The 16,493-nt window shown below is 41.6% G+C and overlaps 2 protein-coding genes across 16 annotated transcripts in view; one reads left to right on the top strand and one right to left on the bottom strand.

Moving 5' to 3' along the window:
• The window catches only part of Tenm3 (teneurin transmembrane protein 3), a 2,467,413-nt gene that overhangs the window by 1,729,541 nt on the left and 721,379 nt on the right, over positions 1 to 16,493 (bottom strand). For all 15 annotated transcript variants that reach the window (XM_063234704.1, XM_063234707.1, XM_063234699.1 and 12 more), the window contains one exon: positions 15,557 to 15,610. The gene's annotated coding sequence lies outside the window, so the exon portion shown is untranslated. The remainder of the gene's footprint in view (positions 1 to 15,556; positions 15,611 to 16,493) is intronic.
• On the top strand, positions 1,745 to 7,107 carry LOC106027539 (uncharacterized). The gene is given in 4 exon segments (XM_063234515.1): positions 1,745 to 3,220; positions 3,222 to 4,334; positions 4,336 to 6,024; positions 6,109 to 7,107. Coding segments are annotated over 4 exon segments (5,064 nt in total). The 5' UTR covers positions 1,745 to 1,957.

Raw genomic sequence — 16,493 nt, forward strand, 5'->3', positions numbered from 1 at the left:
TTAGGTTTGGCTTTGTTCTTTCTTGTTTTGTTAGATTTTACTCTGTCTGATGATAGAGGGAGCTATTTTGAATATAATGGGATATATTATGGTAACCATGATTTCCTGTTATATTGCTTTGAAATCTTATAATGCTTTCATTCATTTGCTTGATTGATTTAATTATTTTTATTTGATTTTATTATGTGATCACATGCACAGTTATTTTAAATAAAATGAGACATTATGGAAGCTATTGCTGATTTACTCTCATCTTGTTTTGAAATCCTATCATGCTTTTGTTCTTCTGTTTTGATTGGTTCTGTCCTGTTGTGTTTTGATTTTATTATGTGTGATGGTATGAACAACTTTTTTGAGGAAAATGAGATATTATAGTAATGATTGCTCATTTCCTATGATCTGGTTTTGAAGTCCTATAATGCTTTCATTCTTTGAGTGGTTTGATACTATTTTGTTATGTTCACTATTACTGTGTGTGAAGGTATGCTCAAGTATTTCAAAGGAAACAAGAGACATTATAGTAGTCACAGTTGATGTCCTGTTGTCTTGTTATGAAGTTCTGTGTTGATTGCATTTTGCTGTTCTGATTTTCTTCGTTCTGTTTTTTTTTTTTTCTTTTGCTTTATTCTCTTTAAAGTAAAATATGTTTTAAAAACCTCAAAGGTAAGGTAGATAAAATTTGCTAATTTATGTAGGAGATGACTTGGTAATTAGTTGAACCCTTTAATGGCACTTTCAGAAAAATACTAAAGTTATCATTAGGAACTATAAATGTTTCTATTTCTTCAAAGCTATGGTTGCTAAAAGAGATATCTTTCTTTAATAGAAAAGTCTATGGGTAATTTTCATATAACTTCTTTTTAAATATGAAGAGGAAACTCTTTACTCCCATCAGTTCTGAATTTTCTCAAGTTATTCATTATTGAAAAATCAGATTTTAAAGATATTTACTAATATTGTTTTGTGAGAGTTGACCCCCCTGCTATAACCCCCTCCCCGAGTTATAAAAAGCAGCAAAGAATGTTTCACTCCCTAAACCTTTCCCAGGAGATAATCAGAGCAGGGCAGGAAGGAATGTCTCTGCTAGTCATTAGCCACTAGATGTTCTGTTCTCTGTAAAGATAGAGATAAGTAAAAGAATGTGCTGTTTAAACAGGACCGGGGTGCACCTGGCACTCCAAGGTCAAACCAAGACCCTCGGTCTCCATGGTTACTCGGCCCCAGACCCTCAAATCAGCATTAGCCAAGTCCTGCGCCGTTCAAAATTAACCAATGCGATTCGCTTCTGTAAACTTGCTTGCCTCCCGCTTGTACCCTTAAAAACCCTGCACAAATTCCCCTCGGGGCCCCTCCGCACTCGTTTGCCTGGGGGACCCCATGCGCATGGAAATAAACTCTTTTTTCCTCACCAAGAGTTGAGTCCTTGGGGTCTCTTTCCCTGTGGCGTTGGCCCTAACATCATGGAGGCCCCAGCGAGATAAGCATGTCTCACGGGAGGTGACCCCAACGGCTCTGCGGGTGAGTACGACTGGTCGCTTCTCATTCCACCGGTGTTTACGCCCCGAGCCATACGGCTCCGATCTAGGGGCAGTTTTTGTTATCTGTTTCGTACTCTGTTCCCTGGTGACTGGGGGACGCCCCACACGGTTTCCGTGGCTCACTGTCTGCGATAGGGCCTCCCTATCGATCTGGGGAATTTCGATTCCCAATCTGTGGTCCGTCCGGGCCAATTTGGAGACACCCTTTGAGGTGACTCATCTGGGGGATTTCGATTCCCAGTCTGTGGTCCGTCCGGGCCAATCTGGAGACACCCTGTAAGGTGTCTCATTTGGAGTGAAACTGATGCGTATGCATGTGAATGAAGTGGCCGGCCTGATTGTCTTGTGTGTCGTGGGTGCTGTGTTTGGTTATTTGTTGTACCGCGCTTGCGTTAACCGCCCTGTGACAATAGAACATCATGGGACAGTCGACCTCATCCCCATTGTCCCTCACCCTCGACCATTGGTCGGAGGTGCGGAAGAGGGCTCACGATCTCTCCTTGCAGGTCAAGAAGAATAAGTGGCAGGATTTCTGCTCGACTGAGTGGCCTACTTTCTCTGTGGGATGGCCACCAGAGGGGACTTTTCATCTGCCCCTCATCCTAGCAGTTAAGGACGTCATCTTCCGCCCCGGGCAAAGGGGGCACCCTGATCAGGTCGCTTACATCCTGGTATGGCAGGACCTCAGGGAGGAACCCCCATTATGGGTAAAACCCTTTCTTCCCCCTTCTGACTCATCTGTACCAAAGCTTTTAGCTCTGAAGGGACCTCCCACTTCGGCTCCGGTCCTGCCCGAGTCTCAGCCTGATCTACCTTTACTCGACTATGACCGGCCTCCTCCTTCCCAGCTGACTCAACCTCCTCCGTACCCACTCTCTCCTCCAGCCTCCTCGTCCGGATCGAGTGCTGCTTCTCCGTCAGCCCCCTCTTCACCTGAGCTAAATCCCTCTTCTCCTCCGATACCCACGTCCCCTCTATATCCCCCGCTCCCTGCAATGGCTTGCCCCGAGCCCACACCTCCGGGGCCCACGGGCCCAGCCCAGAACACTCGGAGTAAGCTACGGCCTGAGGATCCAGTCGTTACCCTCCTTCTCCGTCCCTATGGGCCCATGATAGACGATGGGACAGATGGAGGGCAGATGCCCGCTTTACAGTACTGGCCTTTTTCTACCTCAGATCTCTATAACTGGAAAAACAATAACCCTCCTTTTTCTGATGATCCTTCTAAGCTAACAGGTCTAATGGATTCTGTTATGTTCTCCCACCAACCCACATGGGACGACTGTCAACAGCTCCTAGGGGTCCTGTTCACCACCGAGGAAAGAGACCGCATCCTCCTGGAAGCCCGGAAAGCTGTTCCCGGAGAAGATGGCAGACCCACCCAGAGACCAGACCTGATCGATGACTCCTTCCCCTTAAAGCGCCCCAACTGGGACCCCAACTCACCTACTGGTAGGCAGCATCTTTCTATCTATCGCCAGACTCTAATGGCAGGTCTCCGGGCGGCCGCAAGGCACCCCACTAATCTGGCCAAGGTAAGAAAAGTTACCCAAGGACCTACTGAGACTCCCTCAGTTTTTCTAGAACGCCTGATGGAAGCTTACCGGCGATATACGCCTTTTAACCCTGAGGAAGAAGGCCGACAAGGCTCGATAGCTATGGCCTTCATAGGGCAATCGGCCCCCCCATATAAGACGTAAGCTCCAAAGGCTAGATGGTCTCCAAGACCTAACTCTGAGGGATCTTGTTAAGGAAGCTGAAAAAGTCTACTATAAGCGGGAGACAGAGGAAGAAAAAGAGTTAGCTAGGGACAAAAGACGAAACAAGGAATTAGCTAAGGTGTTGGCCACAGTTATTCAGGGAAAACCTGAGCCAGGAAAGGGAAAGCCCACTCGCCCTCCATTAGACCCTGACCAATGTGCATACTGTAAGGAAAAAGGACACCTGATCAAAGACTGTGAAAAGTTAAAAAAGAAACGGGCCAAAGAAGAACGAGAAAAGCAGTCCTCGCAGCGATCCCGAGCCCCCATGCTCGCCCTAGATGAAGAAGACTAGGGACTTCGGGGCTCGGACCCCCTCCCCGAGCTCAGGGTAATGTTTAAAGTGGAGGGGACTCCCGTGGAATTCGAGGTCGATACGGGAGCTGTTTATTCGGCCTTACAAGCCCCCTTAGGGGCCCTTTCAACTAAGAAATCATTAGTTCAAGGGGCTAACGGGAGCAAATATCGCTCGTGGACCACTGAGCGCACAGTTGACTTAGGTAAGGGAAAAGTAAAACACTCCTTTCTGGTTATTCCTGAATGTCCTGCTCCCCTCCTGGGACGTGACTTATTAACCAAACTGGGGGCAAAGATTTCCTTTGAGCCCCAAGGACCTCAAGTGACATTCCGTAACCCAAAGGTTGGGCAACCTATGGTTACGGTGTTATCTCTAAAACTGGAAGATGAATATAGGCTCTACGACCACCAGGATCCCCAGCCTATCGCCCCAGCCTGGCTAACTGATTTTAAAGAATCCTGGGCCGAGACGGCTGGACTCGGGCTGGCAAGCCAGCAACCGCCTGTAGTGGTTACTTTAAAAACCACTGCCTCCCCTATTCGGGTTAAGCAATATCCCATTAATAGAGAAGCTCACCTAGGGATTAAGGTGCATATACAGAGACTTTTAGACCAAGGGGTATTAACTCCTTGTCGGCCTGCATGGAATACTCCGTTACTCCCGGTCAGAAAGCCCGGGACGAATGACTACAGACCGGTACAGGACTTAAGGGAGGTCAATAGCAGGGTGGAGGACATTTCACCCCACCGTACCCAATCCCTATAATCTCCTCAGCGGGTTGAATCCGTCAAGGACTTGGTACACTGTTCTGGATTTAAAGGATGCCTTTTTCTGTTTGCCTTTGCACAAAGATAGCCAGCCCTTATTTGCGTTTGAATGGACGGACCCCGAGACTGGGTCCGCCGGACAACTGACCTGGACGCGCCTCCCACAGGGCTTCAAAAACAGCCCAACCATCTTCGATGAAGCCCTACATAAGGATTTAGCCCCCTTTCGGGCTCAACACCCAAACCTCACCCTTCTTCAATATGTAGATGACTTGCTGCTGGCTGCGGACTCTGAGGGTGACTGCAAAAGCGGAACTCAGGACCTTTTACGTGAGTTGGCTATTCTGGGGTATAGGGCATCAGCAAAAAAGGCTCAAATTTGTAAGCGAGAGGTAATTTTTCTGGGCTACTCCTTGAAAGGGGGAAAAAGATGGCTCACTGAGGCCAGAAAACAGACCTTGGTCCAGATTCCCCCTCCAAAGAGTCAAAAACAATTACGAGAGTTCCTGGGTACCGCGGGGTTTTGCCGGTTGTGGATCCCTGGATTCGCAACTTTGGCAGCTCCCCTGTACCCGTTACTGAAGGGGGAATCTCCCTTTATCTGGGAAAAAGATCACCAGCAGGCCTTTGATGCCATCAAGCGGGCTCTCCTGTCCGCTCCGGCCCTGGCCCTTCCTAATGTGGATAAACCCTTTACTCTCTTCATTGAAGAAAAGAGAGGAATAGCGAGAGGAGTACTGACCCAGGCCTTTGGGCCATGGAGGCGTCCGGTGGCTTACCTCTCAAAAAGACTGGACACTGTGGCAAGCGGGTGGCCACCCTGCCTAAAGGCCATTGCAGCAGCTGCCTTGCTCATTAAAGATGCTGACAAATTGACTTTGGGACAAAAAATAACAATCATTGCCCCGCATACGCTAGAAAGCATCATCCGCCAGCCTTCAGACAGGTGGCTCTAAAATGCCAGAGTTACTCATTATCAGAGCCTCTTGCTCAACAAGGACAAGATAACTTTTGGACCCCCGGTGACTCTCAACCCGGCGACTCTGCTGCCGGAAGAAGCTTCGGAACCCGTCCTCCATACCTGCCAGGACGTCTTGGCAGAAGAGGCCGGAGTACGACCGGACTTATTGGATTGCCCCCTACCCAATGCAGAGGTGACCTACTTCACTGACGGGAGTAGCTTTTTGATTCAAGGTAAGCGGTATGCGGGGGCGGCTGTGACTGATTATTCCAATGTTATATGGACAGCCAGACTAGAGGACGGGTCCTCGGCCCAAAAGGCCGAACTGATTGCTTTGACTAAGGCTCTGGAGCTCGCCAAAGGAAAGCGAGCAAACATTTACACGGATAGCCGATATGCCTTTGCAACGGCCCACATCCACGGGGCCATATACCGCCAGCGGGGGCTTCTGACCTCCGCAGGAAAAGAAATAAAACACAAACAGGAAATCCTTCAGTTGCTCGCTGCAGTTATGTTGCCCCAGAAGGTGGCGATAATACACTGTAACAGCCACCAGAAAGGGACTGATCCCGTCACAAGGGGAAACAACCTGGCCGATCAGGCAGCAAAATCTGCAGCCATGGGAGACTCACAAATGTTGGTGACTGATGTCAAAGATTCTCCTCCAAAGGAGAAAGCTCAGATTAACCAAACCCCTGAAACACCTGATCTGACTGCTTACATACAACAGGCCCACCGGCTCACCCATTTGGGAGCTAAAAAGCTGAGCCTACTGGCCCAACGCCAAGACTTCCCAGGGGCATCCCCCACTGCCATACGTCAGGTCGCCAATCGGGTTGTGGCTAATTGTGAGGCATGTCAATTGACCAATGCCTACCCTGCCAAGCTGGCCCCCGGCAAAAGGCTACGTGGCACCAGACCTGGACAATACTGGGAAGTGGACTTTACAGAAGTTAAGCCTGCCCGATGCGGACTAAAATATCTGCTAGTTTTTGTAGACACCTTTTCTGGATGGACTGAGGCTTTTCCTACCAAAAAGGAAACTGCTGCCGTGGTAACTAAAAAGTTGATGGAAGAAATATTTCCCCGGTTCGGATTGCCAAAGGTAATAGGGTCCGATAATGGACCGGCGTTTGTGGCTAAGGTAAGTCAGGGACTGGCCAACATATTGGGGATTGATTGGAAGTTACATTGTGCTTATAGACCCCAAAGTTCAGGACAGGTAGAAAGAATGAATAGAACTATTAAGGAGACCCTCACTAAATTGGCTCATGAGACTGGCTTAAAAGATTGGACGATGCTCCTGCTGTATGCCCTTTTTCGCGCGCGAAACACCCCGTCTACCAAACCCCCTAACCTTACTCCCTTCGAAATCCTTTTTGGCACTCCACCCCCCATTCGAGATCTCACTCCCTTAACTGAGCATGCTGCCTTGTTGCCAACCTCCCTGTCTGACAGGCTCATCGCCCTTGACAATCTACAGAGGGACGTGTGGACGCAGCTAGCCTCGGCCTATGCTCCCAGTGAGTTCCCCGCGCCACATCCGTACCAGGTGGGAGACTTTGTGTTCGTCCGGCGCCACCAACAAGAGACTCAACAGCCTCGCTGGAAAGGACCGTACCAGGTCCTATTGACTACTCCTACAGCGGTAAAGGTTGACGGAGTCGCCTCTTGGATCCACGCGTCACATCTAAAGCCTGCTTCAGCGCCAGAGGACGACTCCTGGGAACTCAAACGGTCTGATAACCCCTTAAAACTTAAGCTGAGCCGAAAGACTCTTTGATGCTGTTTCTGTACACTCCCCTTGTGTATTATTGCGAGATGACCCAACAAAAACCCCAGGTTGTAACCCCCTGGGCTATAATGAAATTACTCATGTTAATGTTAGTCACCCCTACAATAGCGAACCCCCACCGCCCTTGGGTCTGGACATTAAGCCGATGGGACAACCCAAAAGAGGTCGATAAGTGGACAGGTTCAGGCCATCCCACCTTTAGTTTCTATTCCTGTGATATTGCTCCTCTTGACCCTAACGTTGACCACCCCCCGGAAATATATCTATGTCCCGCGTCTGTGGAAGGAAGGAGTTATTGCAATTCCCCAGGCGAATACTATTGTGCCTACTGGGGATGTGAAACGATGGCCACAGCATGGACCCCCTCAATAAAGGACCGGCACCTTAGCTTGTCAGCAACAGGAGGAGGTCAACATCAAGGCCCTTTGCCACTGTCAAAGAGGAGCCTCCACTCCTATGACGGAGGACCAGGCAATTGCCGACATTTACAACTCGAGGTCCTCACCCCCGAGGACCAATCTTGGACGACAGGAAAAATCTGGGGATTTAGATACTATATGAGTGGACCAGACACAGGAGGGCTCATTTTAATTAAAAAGAAGCTAAAGACAGAGCCATTGTTGCCCACACCTGCTCCAACAACAGCTAGGGGGCCCTCATCCCCCATGCCTGTGACTACCCAAAGCCAAGAGCCCATAGTCTCACCTCGCATCCCCTCCGGGTATTTAACTAATCCCCCTGAGTCGGGACTCGTCCCCCCAACCGTGAACTCCCTCCTCAGTCTTATACTTGGGGCTCATAAAGCCCTCAATCTTACCCATCCAGACCTAGCCCAAGCTTGTTGGTTATGTCTAAATGCTAACCCTCCATATTATGAGGGGACTGCTCTAAATGACTCCTATACGCTGACTCCCAATCCCGACCAGTGCGACTGGGATCATGTGTTCCACACCCTTCCTTTACCTGACCTCGCTAGCCGAGGAACCTGTATAGGGACACTTGATAATTGGCCTACAAACCTACGCCATCGCTGCCTCACACATACTCGCTCCTTCCCCAGGAACCAATACCTCATCCCTCCTACCGGGGCATTCTGGTTATGTACTACAGGGCTCACCCCTTGCGTCTCCACAAATGTACTCCTGGCAGGGGACAGCTCTTGCATCCTTATAGACCTTATGCCACGCATTAAGTATCTCCCCCCTAACATGCTCTCCCTCATGAGAGGTCGATATAAACGGGAACCTGTCTCCCTGACCCTAGCAGTCCTATTGGGGATAGGTGTGGCAGGGGGGATAGGAACTGGTACAGCAGCCCTCATTACTGGGCACCAGTCTCGCCAGCAGCTTCTTGCAGTAGTAAACCAAGATTTACAGGCCTTAGAGACTTCTATAACTGCATTACAACAGTCTCTCTCGTCCCTATCTGAAGTAGTGTTACAAAACAGAAGAGGCTTAGATCTTTTGTTTTTAAAGGAGGGCGGTCTCTGCGCCGCACTTAGAGAAGAGTGTTGTTTTTATACTGATCATACTGGGATTGTAAAAGATGCAATGGAAAAGTTGAGAGAGAGAATCAGATCTCGAGAGCCCCCTTCAAGTGAAGCCAAAGTGTTCTCTTTCTGGGAATCAATCCTGCCCTATATTCTCCCTTTATTGGGACCCCTGGCCGGATTCATTATAGTCATGACTATAGCCCCTTGGCTCATTAACCGAGTAACCCAGTTTGTGAGGGCCCAGATTTCTCAAGTAAAAGTTATGGTGCTACGCCAACAATATGATCCCTTACCCATACAGGACCTTTAAGATTAAAAGTCATGAAAAAAAAAAAAAAAGGGGGAAATGTGAGAGTTGACCCCCCTGCTATAACCCCCTCCCCGAGTTATAAAAAGCAGCAAAGAATGTTTCACTCCCTAAACCTTTCCCAGGAGATAATCAGAGCAGGGCAGGAAGGAATGTCTCTGCTAGTCATTAGCCACTAGATGTTCTGTTCTCTGTAAAGATAGAGATAAGTAAAAGAATGTGCTGTTTAAACAGGACCGGGGTGCACCTGGCACTCCAAGGTCAAACCAAGACCCTCGGTCTCCATGGTTACTCGGCCCCAGACCCTCAAATCAGCATTAGCCAAGTCCTGCGCCGTTCAAAATTAACCAATGCGATTCGCTTCTGTAAACTTGCTTGCCTCCCGCTTGTACCCTTAAAAACCCTGCACAAATTCCCCTCGGGGCCCCTCCGCACTCGTTTGCCTGGGGGACCCCATGCGCATGGAAATAAACTCTTTTTTCCTCACCAAGAGTTGAGTCCTTGGGGTCTCTTTCCCTGCGGCGTTGGCCCTAACAGTTTTCATCTTACTGAGATATTTATTGTGAATTAACACAAGTATCATATTATTTATTTCACATTTAATATTTATAGATAAGTAAATCAAAATTCATAATCTCTTCAAAGATAACTGCTTGAATATATTAATGTTACCTTTGAAAGAGACTGATCTAATTTATGGAATTTAGAGCTCGTCTGAGACATCAAAAAGAAAATTCATTGTTCCAGCATTCTTGAATGCAATGACAAGAATAATAATATTTTGTTAATTTTACCCATATTTATTCATTCTAAGTTCAGTATGAATCAGTGAGATGGCAAACCATGCAGTGTAAGATTCTTAAATTCTCAATCAACAAGTCGAGTTCGCCCTCACTAATATAATCTCATAAATTTATTACATGACAATTGCCCTCAAGCAAGCTAATAGGGACAGGAGTAACAGACTGAAATAAGTCACGAACATTAATTAAGTTTTATTTCAAGAATGGTCACAAGGGAGCATATGTATATATGTAATTAACTCTATTGAAGTGGATAATAATAACAAGTGAAATTTAAGCCACTAGAGTCTATGGTTACCTGAAAAAGTGATTTAAAAGAATGATTTTGAGATACAAAACAAAACAAAAAGACATAGAGAAGGCACTTAGAGGGGCAAGCTCATTAGCAAGTAGAAAAGAAATGAAACAATGGAAGTAAAGTTTAACTGATAGAGTTTAAATTATTGTGGGCCAAAACTGATAGAAAAGTTTCCAGATTAAAGGCAAAGTTTATCTTATAGGCTGAATGTGTGAACCGAAGGATTTTGAAAAAAATGCATAGAGATATGATAAAAACAGTGATAATTTAGATTACCTGGTATATGACGACAAGGAGATAAACAATGAAAAAACAATTTTTTGACTGAAAGGATATAAAATTAATTTTTAATTATTAAAGCTGAATTAGATAATACATTGCTAAACTTTTGTGCAATTAGGCAACAGAGTGTCTTGTAGACTTGTTTGGTCTAAAAGGAGATGTGATACACACCTATGCGCACACACACACTCACATAGCTATCTATCTATATATCTATATCTATATCTATATCTATCTATATCTATCTATCTATCTATCTATCTATATATATATATATATATATATATATATCAATGTATAGTATTGGATAAAATCCTAGATTCAAATACTTTGTAGTTAGTAAATAATATCATGGGGGAAGTTCTGTAAAAATAGGTCAAGACTCAAGTTATAAATTAACTCTAGGTATTCATCCCTTCCTTTTCTACACTATTTTCCACTGATTTCTGCACCACCATATCTCATTTGCAAATAATGGGAAAGGAAGATCAAATACCCCATTTATAATGAACATGCCATGAAGTGTGAAATTTCCCTTACCCTACAGACCACAGTTAATGAACTAAGTTTGTGTGCAATTAAACTAGAGAGCAACTTTATTTTTCCCTATAAGATCAAAGTACATTTCTCTCAGAAATAATATAGCCTATAATTTAGTAACACTGTTATTAAAGACTCCTTTTTTATCTCATACATTTTAAGAAGTCAGAGGTAGTGAACTATGTTTTACACATTGAGCTCTGAAAATTGCACTCTAATAAGATTCTGTAATTCTAAATGTTATCTTTTAGTGAGACCTGGCATCAATGAGTGTTAGTAATAAAATTTGAAATAGAAACTAGTTTTCTTAAATAGCATTTAGAAAATAAGATGTTTTAAGAAAATTGTCTTTTCCTCTAGTAAACTCTTTGATTTGTCACCACGAGTGTATGTCAGTTACTCTATGAGTGCCAGTGCAGCTTTTAGTTAAGTCCATTACTGGTGGAAAAGAAAAACCCTTAAATTATTAAATTGAGAATTAAGATTTTTTATTATTTTATAAAATTCTTGTATTATGTACTACACTATAAAGTAATATGACTAAGCCTTTCTACTTACAAAAATGTTGAAAAGCTATAAGTACAGTGATGCCTCAGTTTACGAATGCTTTTGTTTGCAAACATTTTTTTTTTCACAAACAGAAACGTCTGGTATTGGGTGAAAAACACAACTGTACCATCTTTCTTGTAAAAGCATGAATGCAGTCATCTTTTCTAACATCTTGGAACAAATTATGTTCATGAAGCCAAGTACAACTATATTAGTATTTTGGGGTTTAATTTTGCATCACAATTGAATTCTTCAATGAGTCCTCAACAAATTTGGAACTTTGTTGTCTAGTATATCTTTTGGAAGTGTCTATGCTGTCGAACTGGGTGAACAGTCATTTGCCATATCTTTCTAGTAAGTGAAATACGATTTAGGTAATTGATGATATAAATTTATAAATTTATTTAATTTTAATGAATTTTAACGGTCATGTGAACCCAGTGCTACTGTATTGGACAGTATTTAGGTGATTAAAAAAAAGTCATATCAGTTATAGCCAGCTGGTACTCTCAGAGTTTTGAACTTGGTTGTATTAGTTCTGAGGAATAAGTATACAGGGGTTTCAACTGCCAAGATATAAGAGTACAGGAGTTTCAACTGAGTGAAATCTTTCCTCTCACAACTATTTATTTTAAAGTTTGCTCCTCTTGTTTTTTAACTTGTTTTAATTTCCAGAGACGTTTCATTAAATATCATATAAATTTGTTTCTTGAAACAGGATAGATAACCCAAATAAATAATCTGGTTTCCCAGTGTAGGGAAAATTAGGGAACAGTCAGGAGAGGTTAAGCACCTTACGTGAGGTTTCTAGCAAAAACAATTAAACCCCTGCTACAGAGAGTAACTAAGAAAAATAAATAGGACAAACTGCTAAGCTGTAGGGAGCAGCATGACAGCCCCATTGCTGCCTCCCCGCCTCTCTCCTATGGGCATATGATGCATCTGCCTACATTAACCATAATCCTCTCCTGCTTTCATCACATACCCGAATGTGATGATGACTCTGTTGTATTCATCCCCTTAGCCTCTTCCTGTCCCACCAACTTGCCTTTGGCCTATAAAGGATTCGATCACTTCCAGAATAAACAAGGCTTGATCAGATTCTCTCAAATTGCTTCAATCTCTCTTTGTCTCCCCCCCTGTTCTACTAATCTCCATTCCCCCTCCAGGCACACCCCATGGATTGATCCTCGGGCCGGATCACTAAGCAGCCTAGTTCATTTCTATTCCAGGGCCCCCATATGCTCCTCCTCCACCTCCAGTTAAGCATAAAGTGGAAAGGGAGGATGTATTATAAAAAACTTGCTTAATATACCATACTCGCCATAAGACTATACTAAATTACACATGTATCTTTGCTAACTTGGCCTTGAATTTGAAACTCTACTATAAATCTCACAATTATCTCCTTGACAAAACCAAAAGACCAAAGAAAGTTTGTCTAAGAATGTGCACATAGGCCATTGAAGAGGACATTGGCCATATCAGGGGTCTCAGAACCTGAAACAGCCAGTCAATTTATAACAGCTCTCAAGGGTTACAGTCCCTTTCTTACTGTACAATAAAAGAGGCTAAGAACAAGGACTGTTGAGTACCAGCAAGTTCCTACCTTGCTCTGACAAGGTAGATGTCTGTCTCCTTATTTCTCTCCTCTTACATCTCTAATTCTACTATTGCTGTAAGCATACAAACTCTAAATAAAACTCCCCTAACCAGATATGACATGTTGGAAATCCTTGTACACTACTGATGCTCAGTTTATCATGTCTTGTTTTATAAAAGTATTGGTTTAAATGCTTAAATGAATTTTCTCTTTCATTTCATTTGCTCCTTCTCCACCTTCTGTAACTTTTGTTCCGTATAGTTGTTTAGTTAGTGGTAATTTCAGTGTTCCATAGTGTTAGAAAATCCACTAGGGTTTCGTTTTTTTATAGAGAAATTAAATAAAATTGAAATCCTCTGAAAAGTTGCTAATGTCATTTAAGCTATATTTCTCTTTCCTGCTTCTCTGTCACATTTATTTTATACTCCCTAAGCATGTGGTGTTCTCCTGCTGTAGGACATTATCTTGCTACATGCTGGAAAGAATGCCTTCCTCTCCTATAAAGTCAGAAATGACTGCCAAAGCCTTTCTTCACAACCTCCACCTCTCACCATCTACTTCTACCTTGAATCACACATACATTATACAGCCACTACAACATCACCACCTTTGCAACTACCCAAACTCATGGTGGTGCAAGAAATCTTCTGCGGAAAACACTGCTTTAATTCCCAGAGGATAACTGGACACTCACCCTTTATTTCTTAGACCTGTATCCTGACTTGTATCACAACTACTACTATAATGAATGGAAATAGTTGCTAAATGTTTGTATCACCTTTTGCAGCCTGTAAGTAGGAAACAAGAGATAATTTTTTTTATATCTTTAGTATCTGAGCCTATGTACTTTTGTTCCTCAAGATCTATTAAATCCATGAATGAAAAATAGCATAATAACACATTAAGACTGAAAATTTAGGGATAAAATTAACATAGACTAATCAAAAAATAATAAAATTCTGTTTTATATTTCAAATTTTGGATACTAAGAAAATATGATTTTGTATAGATAACTATGTATACATATACATACAGATGTGTTTTACACTATATATTTTATACTACATATGTTATTGCTTGTTAAAACTATATAAACATGATTTAAAAATAGAAGTACATTAGAAACATCTAAGCAACAGAGAATTTGAACTAAATCATTTAAAGTATTACTTATAAAATATCCAACAAGTGACCTCTGCTTGGTTACTATATGAGAAAATAAATATTCCATACCGTTGTTTATGAAGGCATTTTCCTGATCTACATCCTGTTTCTCATCCATAACAAGACAGAGAAATAATTAGAGCTATTTCATGAATAATCTTATTTCAGTTTAGACTATAACACAATGCTAGTACCAGGTGACATTTTCTAAAAGTATTACCAGTGTATTCACCAAAGTCTTTATCTACAACTGAATTAACAAAAAAGCAAGACAGGAATATCCAAAATAAAAAAAATAAATAAAAATTTATTTCACACAAGAAAGATAACTACAATTGGCTAAGAAGGCCATGTCAAGTTGAAGATCACAAGACAGGGGAATTTAGAGTCAAACAGATAAATTGTAGAATGAAGACCACATCCAGAAGAGGTATCAGCAAGGAGCACAAGGTAGAACACTGCCCGAATTTTAAAAAGCACCAGAAATCTACTGGAGTAGAGAATGTAGCACAAATGTGAACTGTTTATGAAATCAAAACTTTTAATTCACAGAGTTTTTCTCTCTGAAAGTTTCAATGAGACAGATGAGTCTGAATGTGACTCGTATGTTCTCCTTACGTGAACTGTTTACCTTTAAAACCTCATGTCTTAATTTCTGGATGAGCAAACAGCCTGCACCAGGCTGACATCTTACTGTTCAATTGGGACTGGAGATAATTCTCAAATAATTGTATTAATGTACAGAATGGAACATTGATAACCCAAGATGACAGGTAAAACAAAAATTACTTATGCTCACATTTGAAATAAACACAGATTTAAAACATTAAGAAAATTATAGTGCAAAAGAACTAGAACATATCTCATCCTATTTTGTTATTAAATTCCATCTGATAGAAAAACGCCTTTTCTCTCCAGTGGTGAGAGTAACATAGTTCACACTTACATGAAAAATATTTAACTTACAACTTTATTAAAGAGATGAGTTGCTCCAAGTAAAACCAGCATGTAAAAAAACTGATCCACAATTTAAAAAAAAATATCACTTTAAAAATAACTACACATAAAAAACAGACTCCATAAATCATCAGCTCATCAAAGAGAAAGTGATTATTACATTTGTATAAGTGAAATTCATAGCAAACCGATGTAAAAATAAGTGAAATATAAACACTTGGTCATACTTTACATTTCTTCAATAATAAAGAAAAACTTGGTTTTAGTCTATTAGAATTCTATGAGAAATACTAATACCATTACAGTGAATATATATTATCAAAATTATGAGGGCTAATTTAATAATCATATTAACTTTTTCATAGATTTAAGCAATAATGGAGCCCGAACTATTGAAAGGTTGCTATTTTTAAAAAGTTACTGCATATTCATAAACACTCACAGTTATTTCCTTGCAGCAAACATCTGTATCCACCATGAGATTTGAAGTTATTGCCTGTTAAAAAGTCACAAAACAGGAATATGTTAATTTACAACGCATTAAACTCTAAATTACAATAACTAATGTGATTATTCTATGTTCCTAAATAAGAACTATGATATTATCACTGTATTATTCTAACTTTATTTTTATGAATGAAAATCCACAACAGCCAAGTGAAAATTATTTCTCAATTTTTACCATAAGTTACAAATACTGCTGAAAATGTAAAAGTAAATTTCAATTACAAAAAACATCCTAGCTGGCATAAATAATGTGTTGATTTTTCTCAATATTTAAAGTTGTGTGATCATTGTTCACATTGAGGAAAGTTTAATTTTAATTTCATTTTAAGTATACATGATTTAATATTTACGCAAACCTCTTTGACTTAATAAATCTTTCTTGATTTACAAAACAGATTTGAAAATAAGAAGAAAAAATTAGACACACTTTCTGAGGAAAGGGGAAATATATAATTCCATGTATGCCAGATACAATATTTTAATTAATATTTAATCAATTTACTACACAAGGAAATAAATCATTTATCATATGCTTGCAGTTGAATAGTATATGAATATTCAACCTGAAATAAGAATTAAGTAATTATCTAAATCTCTCAGGCCAAAAGACCAATTTACAAGAATTACCCAGCTCACTGGGGCAGGTATTAGAGAACTTGCTTTCTTGAATTATTTTTTAAATGCTGATTTTACTGTACATGTTTAAAATGTACCAAATACAAGAAGAGCTAATATGCTGTGAATTAGACATCTATATTCACCATGAAATCATCTGAAAATTTTTTAATGAGACAAATTTTTGTTCTTAATGAAACAACATTTTTGATTCTATGAAAATATCTAAAAATATGCTGTAATTACCCCAAAACTTG

This window comes from Cavia porcellus, unplaced genomic scaffold (genome assembly GCF_034190915.1).
Source record: "Cavia porcellus strain 051 isolate PalLab524CR breed Dunkin Hartley unplaced genomic scaffold, mCavPor4.1 scaffold_24, whole genome shotgun sequence".
NCBI classification, from domain to species: Eukaryota; Metazoa; Chordata; class Mammalia; order Rodentia; family Caviidae; genus Cavia; species Cavia porcellus.